The 22,671-nt window shown below is 43.7% G+C and overlaps 1 protein-coding gene across 2 annotated transcripts in view; it reads left to right on the top strand.

Annotated features, from left to right (window-relative positions):
• Positions 1-3,932: 3,932 nt before the first annotated feature.
• Positions 3,933-22,671, top strand: part of loaf (lost and found) — a 203,259-nt gene continuing 184,520 nt past the window's right edge. Inside the window, exon 1 of one of the 2 annotated variants that reach the window (XM_071675768.1) lies at positions 3,933-4,344. In XM_071675768.1, coding sequence (XP_071531869.1) covers positions 4,227-4,344 — 118 coding nt within the window. In that variant the 5' untranslated portion in view covers positions 3,933-4,226. The remainder of the gene's footprint in view (positions 4,345-22,671) is intronic. The other variant, XM_071675767.1, reaches the window with a different exon arrangement.

Below are 22,671 nucleotides of genomic sequence, written 5' to 3'. Positions count from 1 at the left end.
ATCCCCGTCTATATCCCATGCCTCGCATCCACAGAACATTGCTAAGACTACTATACTTTCAAATATACCCATTTCCGCCCTCCCAGACAGCGACCCATCTTTCCTCACATTCTTCAATGCTCCTTCGCCCCCTCTCCCACCCAGTGACTCACTTCCGCTTCCATGGTTCCAGTTGCTGCCATGACCACTCTCAGTTATCTAACACACTTTACTTCCAAATTTTCTCCATGAAAACTCACACCCCAGTAACCCTGTTAAACCTAATAACCGTGCCATTATTCACATTTACTTTCAACTTCCTCCTTTTACACACTTTCAATTCCAGTCACTAATTTCTGCAGTTTCTCACTCGAGTCTGCCACCAGTACTGTGTCATCAGCATACAGCACTTTACTTACTTCCCAGGCCCACTCATTCTGTATAAACTGCATACTCGTCTCCCTTTCCAAGACTTGTCCCATCCCATAAACAAATTAAACAGCCTTGGTGACATCACACACCCCTAATGCAAACCAACTCTCATGTGGAACCATTCACTCTCCTCTGTTCCTACTCGCTGCTTCTAACAACTTTCCTCCCACACCGTGTATTCTTAAGAACCCTCCACGAAGCATTTCCGTCAACCCTATCATATGCTTTCTCCAGATGCATAACTGTCGCATAAAGATCCATCTCTTTCTCTAAGTATTTCTTACTTGATCCACACATCCTCTACCACTTTTGGAACCACGTTGTCTCTCGTTCCTCGTCACTGGTGTTCTTTTGGGAAGAAAGCCCATTGAGGCAGATTCTGGGAACACCATATATATATATATATATCCCTGGGGATAGGGGAGTAAGAATACTTCCCACGTATTCCCTGCGTGTCGTAGAAGGCGACTAAAAGGGGAGGGAGCGGGGGGCTGGAAATCCTCCCCTCTCGTTTTTTTTTAATTTTCCAAACGAAGGAACAGAGTGGGGCCAGGTGAGGATATTCCAAAAAAGGCCCAGTCCTCTGTTCTTAACGCTACCTCGCTAACGCGGGAAATGGCGAATAGTTTAAAAGAAAAAAAAAAAAAAAAAAAAATATATATATATATATATATATATATATATATATATATATATATATATATATATATATATATATATATATATATTTCATACCATCCGCCATTTCCCGCATTAGCGAGGTAGCGTTAAGAACAGAGGACTGAGCCGTTGTGGGAATATCCTCACTTGGCCCCCTTCTCTGTTCAATCTTTTGGAAAATTAAAAACGAGAGGGGAAGATTTCCAGCCCCCCGCTCCCTTCCCTTTTAGTCGCCTTCTTCGACTCGCAGGGAATACGTGGGAAGTATTCTTTCTCCCCTATCCCAGGGATGATATATATATATATAATGGTGAGGTGCTTGTGGATTGGCGGAATGCACGTATAATATCATTGTCTAAAGGCAAGGAAGAGAAAGGTGGGTATTGGAACTACAGAGGTACCTGTTGAGTGTGACTGGTAAGTTGCACGGGATACTGGGGAGTGAGAGGGTGAAGGCATGAACAGAGTATTAGACTGGGGAGGAAGTAATGGGGCTTCAGAAGTGGTCGCGTTTGTGTAGGTCAGGTGTTTACTTTTAATGAATGTGTGCGTGAGAAAAAACTGTACAAGGAACAGAAGGGTTTGTGGCACATACGTCACACAGATCAATAATGACGTATTTGCTTCTTTCCTTCCACTACCGTCTTTTGGAATTCTACCTTCTTAAAATGTTTCTCTCCCATAGCCCGTCTTTCTACCAGTCACGTCTCTTGATTATTTGAAGAATTAATGACCGATTTTAGTATTTCTCCCCACGGGGTAGTTTTGCTTGTTCCCGCAAGAGCGATGAGTTTAAGGTGCACGCCTACCCATCATAAGGCCTGTGGCGCAAGAGAAGGTAGGATGCACGAAAGACCCAGGGAGGGAATGGATGAACCTCAGTGATTGGGTAGCATTACAAGTTACGTGAGAAGTGTTAACTAGGATTGGGTAGCATTACAAGTTACGTGAGAAGTGTTAACTAGGATTGGGTAGCATTACAAGTTACGTGAGAAGTGTTAACTAGGATTGGGTAGCATTACAAGTTACGGGAGAAGTGTTAACTAGGATTGGGTAGCATTACAAGTTACGTGAGAAATGTTAACTAGGATTGGGTAGCATTACAAGTTACGTGAGAAGTGTTAACTAGGATTGGGTAGCATTACAAGTTACCAAGAGAAGTGTTAACTAGGATTGGGCAACATTATGACTTACCAAGAGAAGTGTTATTACGATTGGACAATATTAAATGAATTTTCCGACAAGTTGCGTCGTACTGGATCTGTCTGTGTACGCAGTGGTTGAGCAACAGTGACCGGATTACGTTACTAAGCGCACAGCAGCAAGGCACATGAGCTGGCTGGCTCGCTAGTTAGCTAGAACATTTGTTGCTATGGATGAAAGGCTGACATCACTACACCGTGTTGTGAATGTTGGGGAGGAATGATCTCGCCATTCACTGACTGGTACAGGTGTTGCTGGATGTTGAGGAGTAACCTCGTTGGGCTGAGTTTATATATTTGGTCTATCGGCGAGGAGGGCAAACTCCCATGTGTCGGCCAGCTTGCGTCTGGGGAGAGAGAGAGAGAGAGAGAGAGAGAGAGAGAGAGAGAGAGAGAGAGAGAGAGAGAGAGAGAGAGAGAGCAACAAAAACATCTGGCGTCTGTTGATCTTGCGAGCGGAGGTGGAGGCCAGTCGTATATACACGGTTCCTCTCTTGCATGATTTTAGATGGCTCTGCTTTTGTTGATTTTTTTTTTCTTTTTTTACCCCGAGTCCCGCGTTCGTGCCTTCTTGTCGCGGGTGGGGGGGGGGGGGGTTTCGCCCTTGCCTGGAGTCCGTGCCTTCTTGTCACGGTGGGGGGGGGGGGGGGGCTGCCCCTTTGCCCGGAGCCCAAGCCTTCTTGTCAAGGGGGACTGCCCTTGCGGGGAGTCCGTTCCCTTTTGTCATGGGGGGGGGGGGCTGTCCGTGCCTTCCTGTCAAACGCGGACTGCCCTTGCACGGAGTCCGTTTCATCTTGTCACGGGGAGCTGCCCTTGCGGGGAGTCCAAGTCATATAGTCACGGGGGAGGGGGCTGCCTTTGCCCGGAGTCTGTCTTGTCACGGGGGAAGGGGGCCGCCCTTGCCCGGAGTCCGGGCCTTGTCATGGGAGGGGGGCGTCTTTACCCGAAGTCCGTGCCTTGTTACGGCGTCCGCCCTTGCCCGGAGTCACTCCCTTCTGGGGTGGGGGTAAATGCTATTAAGAAGCGTGTGTAAAGTTGTCACTCACCATGGAAAAGGAGGAAGATGTCAAAGCGACTTGTTTACGAAATAAATAACGGTCATTGATTCCTCCTTTGAAAAGGTTGGTTGACGAAGCGACGGTGAGTAGGTGGGCAAGCAGGCGGAGGGCGCGGCGGGGTGGGCGGCGGGAGCGGCTGGCTAAGCGGGGGCGGCAGATCAGTCTTGTGCAGCGTGGCTCCGTCTGTCATGCAGCAGGCAAGGCAGGTCGCTCACACGCCAAGCCAAAATATTGATTACTGGTAGTTTTAATGGCAGAGGGAGTTCTACGGGCGTGAGTTACCATTGTAGTAGTGAAGGGAGTGACCGAGAGATGGCTCTGGCTGCGCGCGCACGTCATGATCAATATGGCTACGTTCGAACCGCCTACTTTCCCAGAATGCTCCCCCAACTATCTCGATTACCTTCTTTTTCATGTCAGTAATATAATACCATCATATAGCAGTTGTGTGTTGATTACTCCAATAGATGCAGTTATTATATATGAGACGTTTGAAATGGGTGGAGTGAGTGAGAGTGAGGTTAGGTAGGCGTCCTATTGCCATACGAACAGCGCGTCGAGCTGCCAGTAGGCTGGAGCGAGCAATTGTCAGGCCTCACTCATATTACTTAGAGTGGCGCGAGGGAGAGCGTGTCCCTCGCACTGTCTCTCTGTGTGTCCTATGGCGTTGTCGCTCCTTGGCGGGCCTTACCCATCAAGTCCAACACGAGCTTAACCGACTCACTCGGGTGATACGCGTCATCGCTAAGGCATCGCTTTGGGGGTTATCATATCTTTGGTCACCAGTCAGTCAGTTTGGTCTGGTCGGTGGGTGGGGTGGGTGTCTGGCATGAGGGAGGTGGGCCGTATGATGGAGACAGCCAACCACCACCACCACCATCACCACCTGTGAACCATGGAGCACGACTCCATTGGTGGCGGGGCCTGGCTCGGCCTGAGGCTCAGGCTCTCACTGCTTCTGATGGTCGTCCTCACCAGGATAAGCCTAGCCACCTCCAACGCAAACAACGCCTGTGAGTACTCCATCCTCCTCCGCCCCTCACACTTTTCTTTTTTTGTCCATGTTTGTTCTCTGTGACCATTTACATCCCCTCACAACCCGTCACACACACGTTGGTTCTGTATATACATTGGTCTGTTGATGTGCCATGTTTATTTTGTATCTTCCGTTTTTTACTATGTGCTTTGATGTAGACTTATTATTTTTTATGCGTGTGGTTGAAGAAAAAAAAAAAGATATTTTAAGGTTTATTAGTTGTAGGCAACTGATGCTATCATTTCCAATGATAGTTTACTTATGATGTCATTTTTACTGTTGCTCACACGTAGTCTGCGGCTGAGAGAAAAGGATTACATGGTTACAATGTCGGAAATCTTGGTTTTGACGTGATTTTTAACAATTATCTCAATATTATTCAGGGTTGAGAATGAGTTCAGTGTTTCTGTGAACTCGCTTGACTTACGTACTCTGGATGTTTTCTCTACACTAATCTTCCTGCACTTCTGCAAATGGATGAAGCAACGCGAGTGCGAAGTCACCTTCGGCAAGGCCTTAACGTTATCACTGTATTGGAAAGGAGTACCGCCCTATCTAGGTTCTTTTCACTCCAAAGGTAGTGCAAAGATATATATATATATATATATATATATATATATATATATATATATATATATATATATATATATATATATAAATATACGACCAAAGTGCATAGGAACGCGCACCTTCATAGAACATACAAACCTCCAACAGCCAGGATCGAACCCGGGACCCTGTGTATATATATATATATATATATATATATATATATATATATATATATATATATATATACCAGGAGTCCTTATGAGGCTCCCGCAGCACTGATGAAGCTAGCCACGTCTACAGGTTGGGCTCACAAGTCAGTGTTGTGATGTGTGTACGTGTATCTGAAGAAGATGCCGGTCAGTTGAGTAATAAATGCTTTCTTTACTTTTGTTGCACCATGGACACGAGGATCTTGGGATATACTGAAAATATGTTTATAGTGTTGTAGTGGTGGGTGATATCCAGACTTAGCCTAAGCGGGAAGAGCTTGACACTTGTTTGTCTAGGGAGTGTGGTGTCTGGCGGGTGTATTCCTAGTGGGGCTTGAGTTTAAGTGAGCAGGGAAGTCGGTTGTTTAGTGTTCAGTAGGTTATTTTAGTGTTTTTGTTTTGTATATTTGTTGGGGATGAGGGGGGGGGGGATCTGTGAGTAGAAGTGAAGTGTGAGGCAGGGGTAATTTTATTTTAAACTTTTAATTGGGGTTTGGTTAATTATAGAGTGGATTGGTTGGTCGAGGTTTAGTGTGTTGCATAGGCTTGAGTGCTGAGCATATTGAAATGGATGGGTCTGTGTTGGGAGGATCTGTGTTTCGTTGCGAAGGTGTTGAGTGTTTTAGTTGCTAGGCAACCAGTCATTGTTCTCATTGCATTATTTTGTGAGGATCGCAACCTCGTTTTATTTGCTTTTGAATGTGGTGAATTGTTTGTATAGGATGTTGAGAAATTCTTTTTTTCTCGTCCAAAATCTGGTGCCAGTGTGTGTTCTGTGGGCATTTAGTTTGTGTGATGATTTTGTTTGTAGGTTATTGGCTTGGGGATTTTAATGTCATATATGTGTGTGTGTCGTATTTAATGCCTAATATGGTTGTTTTGCTCAGTGGGAGAGACTGTCCATTCTTGGTGAATGGAGGATATAAGCTGGATTCATGCCTGTCTGGGATTAAAAAAAAAGAATAATTGGAAAACTTCTTGTGAGTTGCTGCCATTCTGTTTTAGGTGAACCATTGTTTCAGTTATGTAATTAGGGCTGCGCGTTTGATGTTGCTTAAGTGGTATTGGGGGTGTTTTGATGTTGAGGTTTGCCGAAGGTATTGGAAAGTCGTGTAGAAAGAGACTTAAGAGAGATGAAGAAAGAACTCTTCCCGGGGAACTCTATTGTATTTGTTGGTATGTTTCTGGAATGAAGCGATTGTGAGTGACTCAGGCATGGCGGGATGTCTATGAAACTGGTCAACCACTTTTTGTTATTAATGTAGAGGGTATTATCAAGTATTAGTCTGCGTGAGGTTGTGTTGGGGGACAGTGTCAAATGCTTCGTTGATGTATCTTGCCACTAGTAGTGTGCGGGAAGGGGGGGTTGTGGTTGGTGGAATCCATTTAAGATGTTGTGGGAGATCGTGTAGTGTGGTGGTAAAATATATGGGTCTGAAACCACGCTGTGTTGGTGAGTGGGATATATTGTTCATTCTGTGATATATCTTTTTTTTTTTCAGAGTTTGTATAGTGGTACACGTCGGTAGGAAGGAGAGTTGGGTTTTTAGGATGAGTACTATGCTGGCAAGTTGGGAGATTTACGGACTTTGCTGTGTTGCCCGGAGTAATTGAAGACGTGTAAGTGCTTGGATTGCAAATGTGCTGTAGTGTTTAACGTGAAATTCCGACATGTTGTCAGGGGCTGTAACAGGACAGAGTTCTTTTAGATGTTAATTGCACTGTTTATATCAGTTGGAGTGAGGGGTCGGTGGGGGAATTTATTTCTGGGTGCACTTTGTGCAGGTTTTTTTCACGTCATGCCTGTGTGGCAGTGTGGTTAGTTTTGTGGCTGGTGTAGCAGTGTGGTTAGTCTGTGGCTGGAGTAGTGCTCTTGTGGTTAGTCTGTGGCTGGTGTACGAATAATTTCTCATGAGCATGTTTGTGTGTGCTTTGAGGAGGAGCTTTCATGGGAATGGGTCGGGAGCGGTTCATGAGTGGGGAGTGTGTGGTGGAGCGGTGCGATAAGAACGGAGTATCTTTAATGTGTGTCAGGGTTGGTCGTTGTGGTGGGTCTTGTGTCTGCGTTAAGCAAGGTGTTGCCGTACTCCGCCTGCATAAAAGGGACACAGCGAGTGATAAGTCACCTTAGACGAGGGTTTACCATTTGGAGTACAGTCTCGTTGAAGAAAGTCTCGCTCCAAAGGAGTTCACATGTCTCCGCTGCTGGAAGTAGCGCGCAGCCATAGGCTGCAGGAGCATCTGGAAACAGGACGTGGGGTAAGTTTAGATGAAAATAAGCGTGATTTCATAATGTGTGTATATATATATATATATATATATATATATATATATATATATATATAGTTTTTATCGAGGATGTAAGGCATGTGTACGTGTAGGAAGAGAGGAAAGTGATTGGTTCTCAGTGAATGTAGGTTTGCGGCAGGGGTGTGTGATGTCTCCATGGTTGTTTAATTTGTTTATGGATGGGGTTGTTAGGGAGGTAAATGCAAGAGTCCTGGAAAGAGGGGCAAGTATGAAGTCTGTTGGGGATGAGAGAGCTTGGGAAGTGAGTCAGTTGTTGTTCGCTGATGATACAGCGCTGGTGGCTGATTCATGTGAGAAACTGCAGAAGCTGGTGACTGAGTTTGGTAAAGTGTGTGGAAGAAGAAAGTTAAGAGTAAATGTGAATAAGAGCAAGGTTATTAGGTACAGTAGGGTTGAGGGTCAAGTCAATTGGGAGGTGAGTTTGAATGGAGAAAAACTGGAGGAAGTGAAGTGTTTTAGATATCTGGGAGTGGATCTGTCAGCGGATGGAACCATGGAAGCGGAAGTGGATCATAGGGTGGGGGAGGGGGCGAAAATTTTGGGAGCCTTGAAAAATGTGTGGAAGTCGAGAACATTATCTCGGAAAGCAAAAATGGGTATGTTTGAAGGAATAGTGGTTCCAACAATGTTGTATGGTTGCGAGGCGTGGGCTATGGATAGAGTTGTGCGCAGGAGGATGGATGTGCTGGAAATGAGATGTTTGAGGACAATGTGTGGTGTGAGGTGGTTTGATCGAGTAAGTAAAGTAAGGGTAAGAGAGATGTGTGGAAATAAAAAGAGCGTGGTTGAGAGAGCAGAAGAGGGTGTTTTGAAATGGTTTGGGCACATGGAGAGAATGAGTGAGGAAAGATTGACCAAGAGGATATATGTGTCGGAGGTGGAGGGAACGAGGAGAAGAGGGAGACCAAATTGGAGGTGGAAAGATGGAGTGAAAAAGATTTTGTGTGATCGGGGCCTGAACATGCAGGAGGGTGAAAGGAGGGCAAGGAATAGAGTGAATTGGAGCGATGTGGTATACAGGGGTTGACGTGCTGTCAGTGGATTGAATCAAGGCATGTGAAGCGTCTGGGGTAAACCATGGAAAGCTGTGTAGGTATGTATATTTGCGTGTGTGGACGTGTGTATGTACATGTGTATGGGGGGGGGGGGGGGGGGGTTGGGCCATTTCTTTCGTCTGTTTCCTTGCGCTACCTCGCAAACGCGGGAGACAGCGACAAAGTATAAAAAAAAAAAAAAAAAAAATATATATATATATATATATATATATATATATATATATATATATATATATATATATTTATATATACACTCCACCTGTACGAGGTTACAGTGCGAGTAAAGAGTTACCTTTGGCGAGGTTGTATCAATGGGAAAATGGTTTCATCGAAGAACCTCACCCTCCCAAAGTGTCCATCATTTCCCAACTACTCGAAGAAGCGCTGCGTTTGAGCCGCAGGATCTCCTGGAAAAATATCCCGGTCAGAACCCTTTCATATATATATATATATATATATATATATATATATATATATATATATATATATATATATATATATATTGATTATTTTGTGTAAGGTGAATTGATGTGTAGGTAATACCTTTAAAGTAATTCGATGGGTTTTGGTAACATCTCATGAGCAGTTTGATATTCTTGATAGAAGAAAAGAATTTAAAGTAATTGAATGTTGACTTTGATGATATTTACAAGAGTCACCCATATGTGTTTACGATCACTCTGCGTGAGACGTATTGCTTCATTCCTCCATAAGTATTTTGCAGTCATGCCCCAGTTTTAACTTGTGAGTCGTTGCCTGGCCTGGGGCTCTTGTGTGTGTGTGTGTGTGTGTGTGTGTGTGTGTGTGTGTGTGTGTGTTTACTTTCAGCGGTGGACTTTTGAGAGGCACCTTTCTCTTGCATTGTAGGAATAGAAGTCAGTGTGTGTAGTGGTCTGTCTCAGTTTGTGACCTGTATAGTCTGAAGCTTGTGATATAATATATATATATATATATATATATATATATATATATATATATATATATATGTATATATATATATATCATCCAAGACATCAAATAAATATTCTAAAAGGTCATCAACTCGAACTTTAGTGAAAAGTGAGGAAACCTCAAAGCTAACTAGTTTGAAATCAAAATTAATTTTGATTTCAAACTAGTTAGCTTTGATGTTTCCTCACTTTTCACTAAAGTTCCAGTTCATGACCTTTTAGAATATTTATTTGATGTCTTGGATGATATTCATTTACCTGTTTCAAAGTCTAATTTCATTGAACTGATAAAATTATATATATATATATATATATATATATATATATATATATATATATATATATATATATATATATATATAATGTGTAAGAGAATGCAGTGGTTTCCTCAGGTTGTTTAATTTGATAAGTTTTACTTTCTGAAAATGGAGTTTGATATATTTGACTGCCACAGTAGGTTGGTAACTTAGATGCTTTCTCTTCATTTTCTGATGGTGTGGGAATGATTGGATTGTATGTCATGCAGTTATTGTGGTTTGATTTCATTGGGCTGTTCGACTCCTCTATTGTGGTCTGTGTGAGATGGACATCTGGGGTTCATTGTGAGAAATATGTTAGTCCAATGTTAGAAATTTGTTGTGTATGGCTTAGTGATGTTCATGTGTTGGTGTGAAGTATATAGAAAATTTGCTATATCCGGGATTTTAGTGGTGTTTTAGAATTTAGACATTCTGTGATCTGTTCTATGTATACTAGATTATCTGGGAATATGAGAAGGATAGATAGAAAGAGACCTGATGGTCCATAACGATATTATGTGCATTTTGAAACATCTGAAAAAATAGTGGTCGAAACAATTTGACAAAGCAGGAGGCACCACTTCCCCCGCCCGCCCACCCACCGTTCCCTCCGGCTCAACTGCTAACAGGAGAAAAAGACGAGAAAACAATATGCAGTATTGTGGTAAGATACCCGCCATGGAAACTTTGTAAGGAAGCTGTGTAATGGGAAAAGTTCCCCATCAGTTTGACGCCAGCTCTGTGGTTAGATTCAGGAGGAGAAAAACAAACAAACAAAAATAATTATCTGATTTTCTTACTGATAACAGATGTCAAATTTGTTTTCTCAAGCTTTGATCTGAAGATGTTTGCAGTCTTTTCATATATTACTTCGAGAGGAAGTTTATTCCAAAGCGCCATTGGTCTATATGTGAATAAACCATTGGCCACAATGTTTTCTTTATCTTCGTACCATTATTTCGAGTCATTAAAGTGAAGAATTTTTTTTTCGTATGATATGTTAGAATTATTTTGTATTGAACGCTTCGTATGATGCGCTATCAGAATTATTTTGTATTTTTGAACGCTTCGTATGTGTTATCAGAATTATTTTGTATTTTTGAACGCTTCGTATGTGTTATCAGAATTATTTTGTATTTTTGAACGCTTCGTATGATGTGTTATCAGAATTATTTTGTATTTTTGAACACTTCGTATGATGTGTTATCAGAATTATTTTGTATTTTTGAACTCTTCGTATGATGTGTTATCAGAATTATTTTGTATTTTTGAACTCTTCGTATGATGTGTTATCAGAATTATTTTGTATTTTTGAACGCTTCGTATGATGTGTTATCAGAATTATTTTGTATTTTCGAACACTTCGTTTGATGCGTTATCATAATTTTGTATTGTGAACGCTTCGTATGATGTATTATTAGAATGATTTTTTTTTATATTTTTAAACACTTCAGTCAGATGTCATCGGAGTTAGGGCTTTAATGAAGGCATTCGTGTGCGAAATATGTACTGGGAAAAAAAAAAAATGGTGTAGGTTACTGAAAACGGCGAACAGGTGATCCAGGGTGAATTTAATATAGTTTTTTTTACTGTCAGGAACCAAAGTATTCATTAAGCTAAGTTGACCTGTCTGTAGCTGAGGTGGAGAACTTTAGAAAGCTAAGTCATCACAGAGTAACGGTGGTTACCTTAGTTAACAGAAGTAACCTGTTACTCCGTGAAACAGTAAAGCCTTGTTCTTTAACACAGTCCACCCAAGCGAAGTTAGCTGTTAAACTGGGCCTTGGCTGGCTGTACAGACCCGGTACACATTACGACACGAATCTATCTATCTATCTATCTATCTATCTATCTATCTATATATATATATATATATATATATATATATATATATATATATATATATATATATATATTCTTTCTTTCAAACTATTCCCCATTTCCCGCATTAGCGAGGTAGCGTTAAAAACAGATGACTGGGCCTTTGAGGGACTACCCTCACCTGGCCCAATTCTCTGTTCCTTCTTTTGGAAAATTAAAAAAAAAAAAAAAACGAGAGGGGAGGATTTCCAGCCCCCCGCTCCCTCCCCTTTTAGTCGCCTTCTACGACACGCAGGGAATACGTGGGAAGTATTCTTGCTCCCCTATCCCCAGGGATATATATATATATATATATATATATATATATATATATATATATATATATATATATATATATATATATTGGTGGTTGGGTTGGAAGGGGCGTGTGTTTCCCCGAGAACATTGCATTGTTAAATGGCACTTGAGGAAGAGGTTTAAAGGGGCCCGGTGCACGCTAACACTGGGCCAAACGTGGCTAAAACCAGGAGAGAGCCGGGACTATTCCTGGGTGTAGATTGTGTAGCTGAGATCTGAAGAGGGAGAGAGAGAGAGAGAGAGAGAGAGAGAGAGAGAGAGAGAGAGAGAGAGAGAGAGAGAGATGGTGAGATGTACGGGAGGGATTGAAGGGAGGTAGATAGGTAGGTGTTGTCAGGAGACAGCGTACAGCTAGGCTAGCCTTTTTTGGATCCCAGTAGAATGGGCTAGGCTAGCCTCTTTGATCCCAGTAGAATGAGCTAGGCTAGCCTTTTTTGGATCCCAGTAGAATGGGCTAGGCTAGCCTCTTTGATCTCAGTAGAATAAGCTAGGCTAGCCTTTTTTGATCCCAGTAGAATGAGCTAGGCTAGCCTTTTTGATCCCAGTATTCTAGAATGAGCTAGGCTAGCCTTTTTTGATCCCAGTATTCTAGAATGAGCTAGGCTAGCCTTTTTTGATCCCAGTATTCTAGAATGAGCTAGGCTAGCCTTTTTTTTTTTTTATCCCAGTAGAATAAGCTATGCTAGCCTTTTTTTTTTTTTTATCCCAGTATTCTAGAATGAGCTAGGCTAGCCTTTTAACCCCTAGTTCAGTAATTAGGACTGGGCCGGCAAAGTTACTCTCAAGTTAATCATATATTACGACAGTTGAGGAATGGTCTCGTTACTTGTGCCAAGATTGCAGAGTCACGCCCTGGTCAACAGGTCGTAGAACGTGATAAAGAGATAAATATTGGTCTAGACGCCCTGTCTCATGTTATCTGCGCTTGGATAAGGAGGTCGATTTTGGGCGGTCGAATTTGGGCAGTCGAATTTGCAAGGTGTGTGTGTGTGTGTGTGTGTGTGTGTGTGTGTGTGTGTCTGCGTTTGGGTGCGTTTGTGTGTGTGTGTGTGTGTGTGTGTCGAGGGCTTCTGAGTCGAGGTATAAGGTAGCGTAGCCCTAACACAGCTCATAGAAGGGGCTAGGATAATGGCAGCAGTACAGCTTTATTTCTCTTTTTTTTCTTTTTCTTTTTAAAATAGATGTTTGAAGTGAGATTCGAAAGCTAGATGGCAGAGGTGAGAAAGAGTTGTGGCCCAGTGGATATTATCATGGACGCCAGATGCTCCTGAATGGGGGGTTGAAAGGTGTTCAAGGTGTAATATAGTAAGTCTTGAGGGAATATATATATATATATATATATATATATATATATATATATATATATATATATATATATATATATATATAGAGAGAGAGAGAGAGAGAGAGAGAGAGAGAGAGAGAGAATATCCATTTATTTATCAAGTGCCGAGTTAAATCCTTTTTGTGGACGACGGCATGACACGTATTTATGACGGCTTTGCGGCCTCTCTCTCTCTCTCTCTCTCTCTCTCTCTCTCTCTCTCTCTCTCTCTCTCCTGACCCCTGGGATCAAAGGCTAGGCCATCATACCCCCTGGGTCGTCGTACACGGGGGGGGGGGATCCAACCGCTGTGCTCAAGGAGTTAAAAGAGTGTCTGGTGTGGTTGGCGCGGTATGGTTGGACATTTTGCCTGTGTGGAACACGCGTGTGTCGGGGGGAAAGTAGTAGTAGTAGTTTCGGGTTGTATTCTGTGTGTTTTTTCTTTTGTGTTTTGGTGATTGTCTTTTTAGGAAGTTTCTCTATGGTGATTTGCCTTTTTTTAGGACATTCCTCTATGGTGATTGTCTTTCTAGGGAATTTCTCCATTTCATTGTAAAGTTTTGAGTTGTTCTTCTTACTTTGAATTCGTTGTCAGCTATGAAGCTGCGGGTTTTTGAATATATGTATCTATTGAGGAATGCTCTGCATAGCTTAGTTTTTTGTGCTCAGTAAACATGCATATGCTATTTTTTTTTTTTTTATTTTATTGGATACGTGTCGTAAAGTAGCCTAAGTAACTAAAGAATGAGGGAACCAGAGACTTAATTACCTTCGTAAATATTCTTAACGTTGTGAACAGGGTGGTATCCATGTTTCTCTTACGTCTGGCAACTGTAACCCAGGTGATGGGTGGCACCGGATGAATCCGGCCAGGATCTTGACCGGATTGGGTGCGCCTGCGCCCTTTCGATTTAATGATCCACATACCGAATGAGCTGGCCGTGACTTCATGCGAGGTGCTACATGTGTAAATGTCACATGGATTACCATAAGCCCGTCAATAAAATCTGAGAAAGAAGAAAAGGCTTTAGCGATAGCGAGGCTGAAAATCAATAAGGGGGTGAGTGTGCCAGTTAAGAGCACTGGTGACATCTGGCAGATGCAGTCAGCCAATCTAGTGACCGCAGTTATCGGGCGATGTGTATGTGTATGTGTGTGTGTGTGTGTGTGTGTGTGTGTGGTTTATTTAAGTAGCAACAGGGGAGCACACTGTGATCCTGGGCCACACCGTACAGTGAGGGCGTGTATGGGTGTAGACTCATCCCGAGCATGTTGAAGGTGTGCAAGATTTTTTGAAAGGTGGTGGTTGGGGATATATATTATCTTAGGAAGACGTCCCTAATGACCCCGGCGGCTGTTGATAGGCCTAAAACTCATATATATATATATATATATATATATATATAACATCCAGTTTATGTCGTGAATGCTTTATTTGTGAGCGTAAAAACGGCGTTAGGCTGTGATATATCTTGTTTTGGGGCAGATTTTTACAATTTTTTTGATGGATAGGCTGGCCAGGCTTTGGGAAACTGATTCTTCCATTATTTTCTTATATTAGGAATTTTTTTTGATGCTTTTGTTGATGGCCCGGGTATCATCGCTTGGCTCCGTGTGTAGTTTGTCGAGGTACGACGTGTGTGCCTGGATATGCTGCGTGCCTGGCCGAATGTAAACTCTGGTTGGTGTACACGCTTGCGTGTGGACCGGTCAGGTGTGCAAGTGTGCCTGCACGACCTGACTTAGTTTACGTGCCTGCACGACCTGACTTAGTTTACGTGCCTGCACGACCTGTCTTAGTTTACGTGCCTGTACGACATGACTTAGTTTACGTGCCTGTACGACCTGTTTTAGTTTACGTGCCTGCACGACCTGTCTTAGTTTACGTGCCTGTACGACCTGACTTAGTTTACGTGCCTGCACGACCTGACTTAGTTTACGTGCCTGTACGACCTGACTTAGTTTACGTGCCTGCACGACCTGACTTAGTTTACGTGCCTGCACGACCTGACTTAGTTTACGTGCCTGCACGACCTGACTTAGTTTACGTGCCTGCACGACCTGACTTAGTTTACGTGCCTGCACGACCTGACTTAGTTTACGTGCCTGCACGACCTGACTTAGTTTACGTGCCTGTACAACCTGACTTAGTTTACGTGCCTGCACGACCTGACTTAGTTTACGTGCCTGCATGACCTTACTTACGTAAAAGGTACGTACGTACGCACGGGCCATGCAAGCATCTGTACACATTCACACGTCAGGTCGGAGGCCAGGCCATCGGTACCCCAAAACATCGGACCGTCGTGCTGGCGTGGTCGTACCGTCGTGCTCAGGGGTCGTACCGTCGTTCTCAAGGGGATTGCACGAGAGTTCGTGTTTTTTTGTGTGTCAGGAGTTGTTACGTGACGTAGTGTTGTGGAAGGAGGGCTGTTGGCGAGGGTATGTAACACCACCCCTCCCCCCCTCCCCCCTTTCCTTCCCGCTCCCTTGGGCCCACTGCTCTCTTCTCTCTCTCTCTCTCTCTCTCTCTCTCTCTCTCTCTCTCTCTCTCTCTCTCTCTCTCCAAGGCAGCCGACGTCAACATTGGTCGGTCCAAAACATTCCAGCGAGTTGGGTGCGTTCAGGTGGGGGTGGTGGTGTGGGTGTGGGGGTGTGTGTGTGGGGGTGTGGGGTGTGTGTGTGGGTGTGTGTGTGTGTGTGGGGCGTCACCAGGGAGACTTGCCATGTGTGTGTTGACGACGCGATAGGCAGTCGTACGTCATCCCGTACCTGACCTGGTGTGTGTGGTGGGGTGTGTTTCTTACATCATTTGACCCGTCGCTGTCATAACTTTTACGACGAGGTCCACAAGAGAGCAACAATAGATGGTAGTAGAATTAGAGAGAAACTGGGTGGTTAAGGAAGGGGTTGTAGAGAGGCCTTGAATTTGCCTAACCCTGGCGCGAAGAGGAAGAAGAAAGAAGGGTTGATCTCATTGCAACAGCTAAGTCTATACAATCGTCTCCATGTAGGGATAAAGCAAGCGGAGGACGTAACTTGAGAGGGATAAAGCAAGCGGAGGACGTAACTTGAGAGGGATAAAGCAAGCGGAGGACGTAACTTGAGAGGGATAAAGCAAGCGGAGGACGTAACTTGAAATTAAAGCACTGCAGTTGTCAGAAAGGATGAAATTATGTTCTTTTATAGAAAATGGAATGAACTGAATTAAATCGACTGTGAATGTGGAGAGCACACAGACGAGTAGAATGTATGGTAGGAAAGAAGCTATGATAGATGGGGCCTTCACGAGTGTAGAACTCCGCCACAGACACACGCGGGCCTCCGTGGTGTACTGGTTAGCGTTACTGACGGGCCCGCATGCGTTCCAACACCCTGGGCGCGGCGGTCGGCCTACACTCAACCCAGATGTTCATCCTTTCGTTGGGGCTGGACGATAGACGGGTCCCAGGCTTAGGCTAGGGGCGTGGCGAGGGCGGAGTTTATACACACGAAAGTAAAGTCATGATACATACAAGACTTTAAGAGACAATTCAACCAACACGAGTCTTAAAAACACTCACTCCCCGTAGCACACAAATCATACTCACAGTGAGCTAAGAATGGAAAACATTGAGATACCCAAAGAGGATATAGACAGGGACTTTCACCCTATATAAGGCACATGGCCATGGCGAAATCTCAAGGTGTGTGTTGAAAGATGTGTACGGATACGCTTGCCAAACCGCGTGAAATGTTCCACAGGAGGTCGCTCTGGGAATAACGAGGTGACGAGGAAGTGGAAGAGGTTAATCGTCGTAGGTGTCTGTGAGAAAAGAGTCCAGGAAGAGGTGCTGAACCGGCGACCAGTGTTCCTGAAGAGTTTACAGGTCTCTGAGGTACTGGGAAGACTCGTGATTAGGAAGCAAATGAATGACTTGCCGAAGAGGAGAGACTGACTGCCTCATACACCGAGAAACATGGATTCTAGGAAAGGAGGTCATGTGTTAAAGACCTCTTTAGATATCTCCGAGAGAGTGAGCCCTGTTGTAGACGAAGAGGCCGAGTGGATTGATATATCTGGACTGCCAGAAAGCATTTGACACTGCCAGAAAGCATTTGACACTGCCAGAAAGAATTTGACACTGCCAGAAAGCATTTGACACTGCCAGAAAGCATTTGACACTGCCAGAAAGCATTTGACACTGCCAGAAAGCATTTGACACTGCCAGAAAGAATTTGACACTGCCAGAAAGCATTTTACACTGGCATATTGGATTCGTGTTGGGGAGAAGTCTCGAAATGAGTTGGTAAATGCGAATGTCTTGTCGGAAGGATTTCTACGAGATAGTGAGCTCAGTTTTAGACGAAAAGAGAAAGCTAGTTATACTTTCTGTTAATTGGACTGCCGAGAAGACATTGAACACAGCACCACTAAGGATGATGGTGATGAAGAAGCTGTATCTCCAGGCAGGGAGAGGGAGACGCCCTCGATGAACCAAAGAATTAACTTGGATGGAAAGCAAAGGACGCATGTCAGAGGAGCCTTCTCGAACTAGGGTCGAGGTGACCAGTGGCGTGCCACTGGAGATCTGTTGTAAGACCACTGCTCTTCTTGGTGTGTGCGAACAGCTTGCCAGAACGATTAGACTCTCCCACCCGAATATGTTCGCGTATGACGGCAAAGTCATGAGGGGAAATAGGTGCACGAAGGATGAAATCAACTAATAGAGATATCTTGATGAAAAAAAACACTCACAGTTGATGCGATACACGATTGATGAAAATCGACCTCCTGGAGTTGATATGAAGTGATTGAGGAGAATGTCAGGGGTCAAGGGTGACGTGATCACAGCCTTATCTTTGAAACATTGATGATGACGTATAGAGTGAAGAGTTTTCCTCTAGAGATGTAGAGATAAGAGCAGGCAGAGGAGGTACCGTCGTAAGATACTGGTGGGGCTGGTTCGTAAGATACTGGTGGGGCTGGTTCGTAAGATACTGATGGGGCTGGTTCGTAACATACTGGTGGGGCTGGTCTTATCTCTACCCCCTGTTAGGGCCTCCCGTGAGTTTTTCGCCTTTCCAATGCATTGCTTTCCCTTAACCCCCCGTCTATCACCTGCTTGTTTGTTTGTTTGTCATGTATATGTCGAGTGCAAGATGGAAATTCTACACTCGTTGGGGTTCCTCCCTCATCTCTTGGACTTTTCCAACCATCAGACGACTTTCTTAAACTTTTGCCTGCTCTTTAAACGCCATATCTCGTAATTAATTCTTTCCATTCACCCAGTTCCCGTGTTCTGTGGAGGAAACTTTTCTAACAAGTTTCTCGCTTAATTTCGTGTCATATGGCTTATGTCACTGCCGACCTGTGTACAGAGAAGGTTGCTCACACTTGTAGAGGTGACCCTCCATCTCTTGAACCTCTTCTCTACGACCGTATAGCTTTGTAGAATACAACTTTGTAGATGTATTACATGTCTGCATGAACTGTGTCTTCCTTCGTTTCATAGCATTCGTCCACAACTCGTATATGGTAGAGGTACGTCTTTATGAGCATAGTTCTTCATTTATTTCATGTTATGTCCTCCGTTTGCCCCAGCCATCTCGAACTGTTCTCAAGGTACGTCATCAGTCTGTTTTTAAAAGACCTGAGGGTTGGGTTCAGGTCGCCCCTCACTCTGAGGGTTGGGTTCAGGTCGCCCCTCACTCTGAGGGTTGGGTTCAGGTCGCCCCTCACTCTGAGGGTTGGGTTCAGGTCGCCCCTCACTCTGAGGGTTGGGTTCAGGTCGCCCCTCACTCTGAGGGTTGGGTTCAGGTCGCCCCTCACTCTGAGGGTTGGGTTCAGGTCGCCCCTCACTCTGAGGGTTGGGTTCAGGTCGCCCCTCACTCTGAGGGTTGGGTTCAGGTCGCCCCTCACTCTGAGGGTTGGGTTCAGGTCGCCCCTCACTCTGAGGGTTGGGTTCAGGTCGCCCCTCACTCTGAGGGTTGGGTTCAGGTCGCCCCTCACTCTGAGGGTTGGGTTCAGGTCGCCCCTCACTCTGAGGGTTGGGTTCAGGTCGCCCCTCACTCTGAGGGTTGGGTTCAGGTCGCCCCTCACTCTCCGCTCTTCCAAGCTGGACGAAATTTAGGACCTCTTAGCCTTTCCCTTGTAACTCATCTCTCTTAATTCTGGTACCACCTTTGTTGCCCCTCCTCTGGACCTTCTCTATGAGCTCTTTTTTTTTGCTTTTGGAACGATGACCAAACTCGGGGTATGTATTTTAGTTTTGGCCTTATGAAGGATGTGTGTGTGTGGTGTGTGTGTGTGTGTGTGTGTGTGTGTGTGTGTGGTGTGTGTGTGTGCGTGCTATACCAATAATTTGTAACTCCGCGATGGAGAGGTCACTTTGATGGTAAGGTTGCTTAATCGTCAGTGGACGAAAAAAAAAAAAAAAAAGTGGGGTGTTTCACGGCATCGAAAAGGTCCTTCTCGTCTGAAAGGAGCTTACTTACCCTGCTTCTGCGTGAAGCGCAGTTTTGAATCTACAGTTGCTCCTTGAAAGAGCTCAAAGGGGTACATTCCCTCTCTCTCTCTCTGTCTCTCTCTCTCTCTCTCTCTCTCTCTCTCTCTCTCTCTCTCTCTCTGTCTCTCTCTCTCTCTCTCTCTCTCTCTCTCTCTCTCTCTCTCTCTCTCTCTCTCTCTCTCTCTCTCTCTCTCTATATATATATATATATATATATATATATATATATATATATAATTTTTTTCCACCGTCTGTTAGTAGTTTGTGAATATGTGTGGTGGGTGGTTGGTTTCATTCGTTCCCATTCTCTTGCTCTCTCATTTTTCCTCCCTCCTCCTCCTCCTCCTCCCACCGGACGTTCCCCAGCTAAACAATTGTTGTTGTGATAGAAATGCAGATGGCGGGCAGGCAGGCAGGCCAGGGATGAAGTGAGCGGGTGAAGCTGCTGCTGCTGCTGCCACCGCGGTGTAAATTGTATTTCCGTCTCTGGGATGCCGTGGTTGTGGTCGCTTTCAAACGGTTGTTAGAACGAGGAACACATATGTCTGTTCGTCCGTCCGTCCGTCTGTTTGGTTGGCTGGCTGGCTGGCTGGTTGGCTGGTTGGTTGGCTGGCTGGCTGGCTGGCTGGTTTGCTGGCTGGCTAGTTAGCTGGTTGGCTGGCTGGTTGGTTGGTTGGCTGGCTGGTTGGCTGGCTGGCTGGTTGGCTGGTTGGTTGGCTGGCTGGTTGGTTGGTTGGCTGGGTGGTTTGCTGGCTAGTTGGTTGGTTGGTTGGCTGGCTGGCTGGCTGGTTGGCTGGCTGGCTGGCTGGCTGGCCCTTCCTTGCCACACACTTCATAACATAATGGTCCAAGGATGATTGGTTAACATTATTATTTTGTTTTTTACTCTTATAAACCTGTATTAATCTCAAGAACTGTATTAATATTTTTTTTTTTTTTTTGAGATTTTTGGTTATGGATTTGAAAATAGGGCAGTTGGCAAGACCCAGGTTGCCAGAAAGAAATGTACGTGATTGAATTGTAGCTGAGTCGATAGTTAGCAGGAAGCTGGGATTGGAATAGGTAAGTAGAGTCGCCTACACTGTCTAAGTCGTACTAAAAAAAATGAAAAAAAAAACCGAGTACTGGAATGGTGTCTGAGTGTCCTTGCATAAGCTGAGCGTAATTATTATTACAGGTTTGTCCGTGGAAATATATATACATATATATATATATATATATATATATATATATATATACATTTTTGTCAATGGAACTATATACACAGTAGTGTACATGAATGATTCTCAAACGTGCAGCGAACTTGTCCAAAAAGTGTCGGGCGATCCTGTACAGACGCTGTGGTCATGTGGTCTTGCCTGGGTCCACCCCGCCCGGCCAAACCTTGTAATTGTCACGTTTTCTTTATTAGAGTGTTGTAGTACAGAGAGAGAGAGAGAGAGAGAGAGAGAGAGAGAGAGAGAGAGAGAGAGAGAGAGAGAGAGAGAGAGAGAGAGAGAGAGGGTTTCCACGCTCGTTAGGGGGGGGTCTTCTGAACCTAGGTCGGCTCGTTCGAGTCTTCAAGGCTTGTCCACTGCCCGTGTCGTTGTGGTCGTCTTAATTCCTGTGTGTGTATATATGGTGACGTCTGGTGTTTCATTTGTCCTATGGCATCTCCAGCGTGTCTTGAAATATACAATTGTTACACCTAGAATCCTGAAATAAACAGTTGTCCTTAAGCATACACTCATCACATATAAGATCAGCAGGTATATATATATATATATATATATATATATATATATATATATATATATATATATATATATATATATATATACAATTGTTTAGATGTATGTATGTATATAAGTGGATTTATAGGTCGTCCACAGCTAACTGGCCTTTACGCCAAAATTTTACTCACGGTGATATATATATATATATATATATATATATATATATATATATATATATATATATATATATATATATATATATATATATATATTGTGTAAAGGCGATGAAAGTCTTATACATCATTATGGCGGGGTTGGTCTGCTACCGTTAACATACCTCACACCGATCATTTTCTCTCTTATGTAAAATAGATAATGATTTACAACACAATGAAGAAAAAAAACATAAAAATAAGAATGAGGAACGCGCACCCAGCGACATTTTTGTCATAAAACTGGTGGTAGGGAGCATTAGTGTATACACGTATGTTTTCCAATACTTTGAGATTGTGTTCTTACATATCCTTACTTATATTTTATGTTGTGGTTTTTTTTTTTACTTTTTTATAAGATAAATGTGTTTGTGAACGAGAGGTATGAGCAGAAATTTAGGCACCAACGAATTCTTGAGATTTTTTTGGTGTTGTCCTCCGTGGAAACACCTGTGGCCTATGGCGGATGTCCGTCGGGTTTTTTTCCTTCTCCAGGATGATCGAGGTTATCGATTCGTACCGATTGGTTCCCAGTAACGGAATTCCCCCAGGATGATCGAGGATATCGATTGGCGCCAATTGGTTCGCCGTAACGGGAGTCTCTCGTGCAAAACCGTCGTGCCCCATTGGCCAGATTGGACTTGGATGACGTCACGAGCTTCTCGCGATGCCATTGGTTGTGGGGGATTGGGGGGAATGGGTCGTGTTATGTTGCCAGTTAGTATCCAGTGATATTTTAATCCGCATTATTGTCGTAATATGCATTAATAGAAACGTCATAATTTTGCAAGCTCTCTTTGTTAAAATGTTTGTTAAGGTATTTATGTGTTTGTTGACTTGTTAAAGTTTTATGGCCGTTTTGGGTGGTGGGAGAGTAATTTGCACGGTTTTTTATCACCTTTTGAAACATTTATATCTGCTGTTTACGACATATATAAATAAAAGAAATATATATGGTATAACACTTCTCTTACATTAAATTTGAGTGCTAGAAACATGAAAATTAAGCGGA

Source organism: Panulirus ornatus, chromosome 21, assembly GCF_036320965.1.
Source record: "Panulirus ornatus isolate Po-2019 chromosome 21, ASM3632096v1, whole genome shotgun sequence".
In the NCBI taxonomy this organism is placed as follows: Eukaryota; Metazoa; Arthropoda; class Malacostraca; order Decapoda; family Palinuridae; genus Panulirus; species Panulirus ornatus.
Note: the sequence above shows the minus strand (reverse complement) of the source record. Positions and strands in the feature narration are given on the sequence as shown.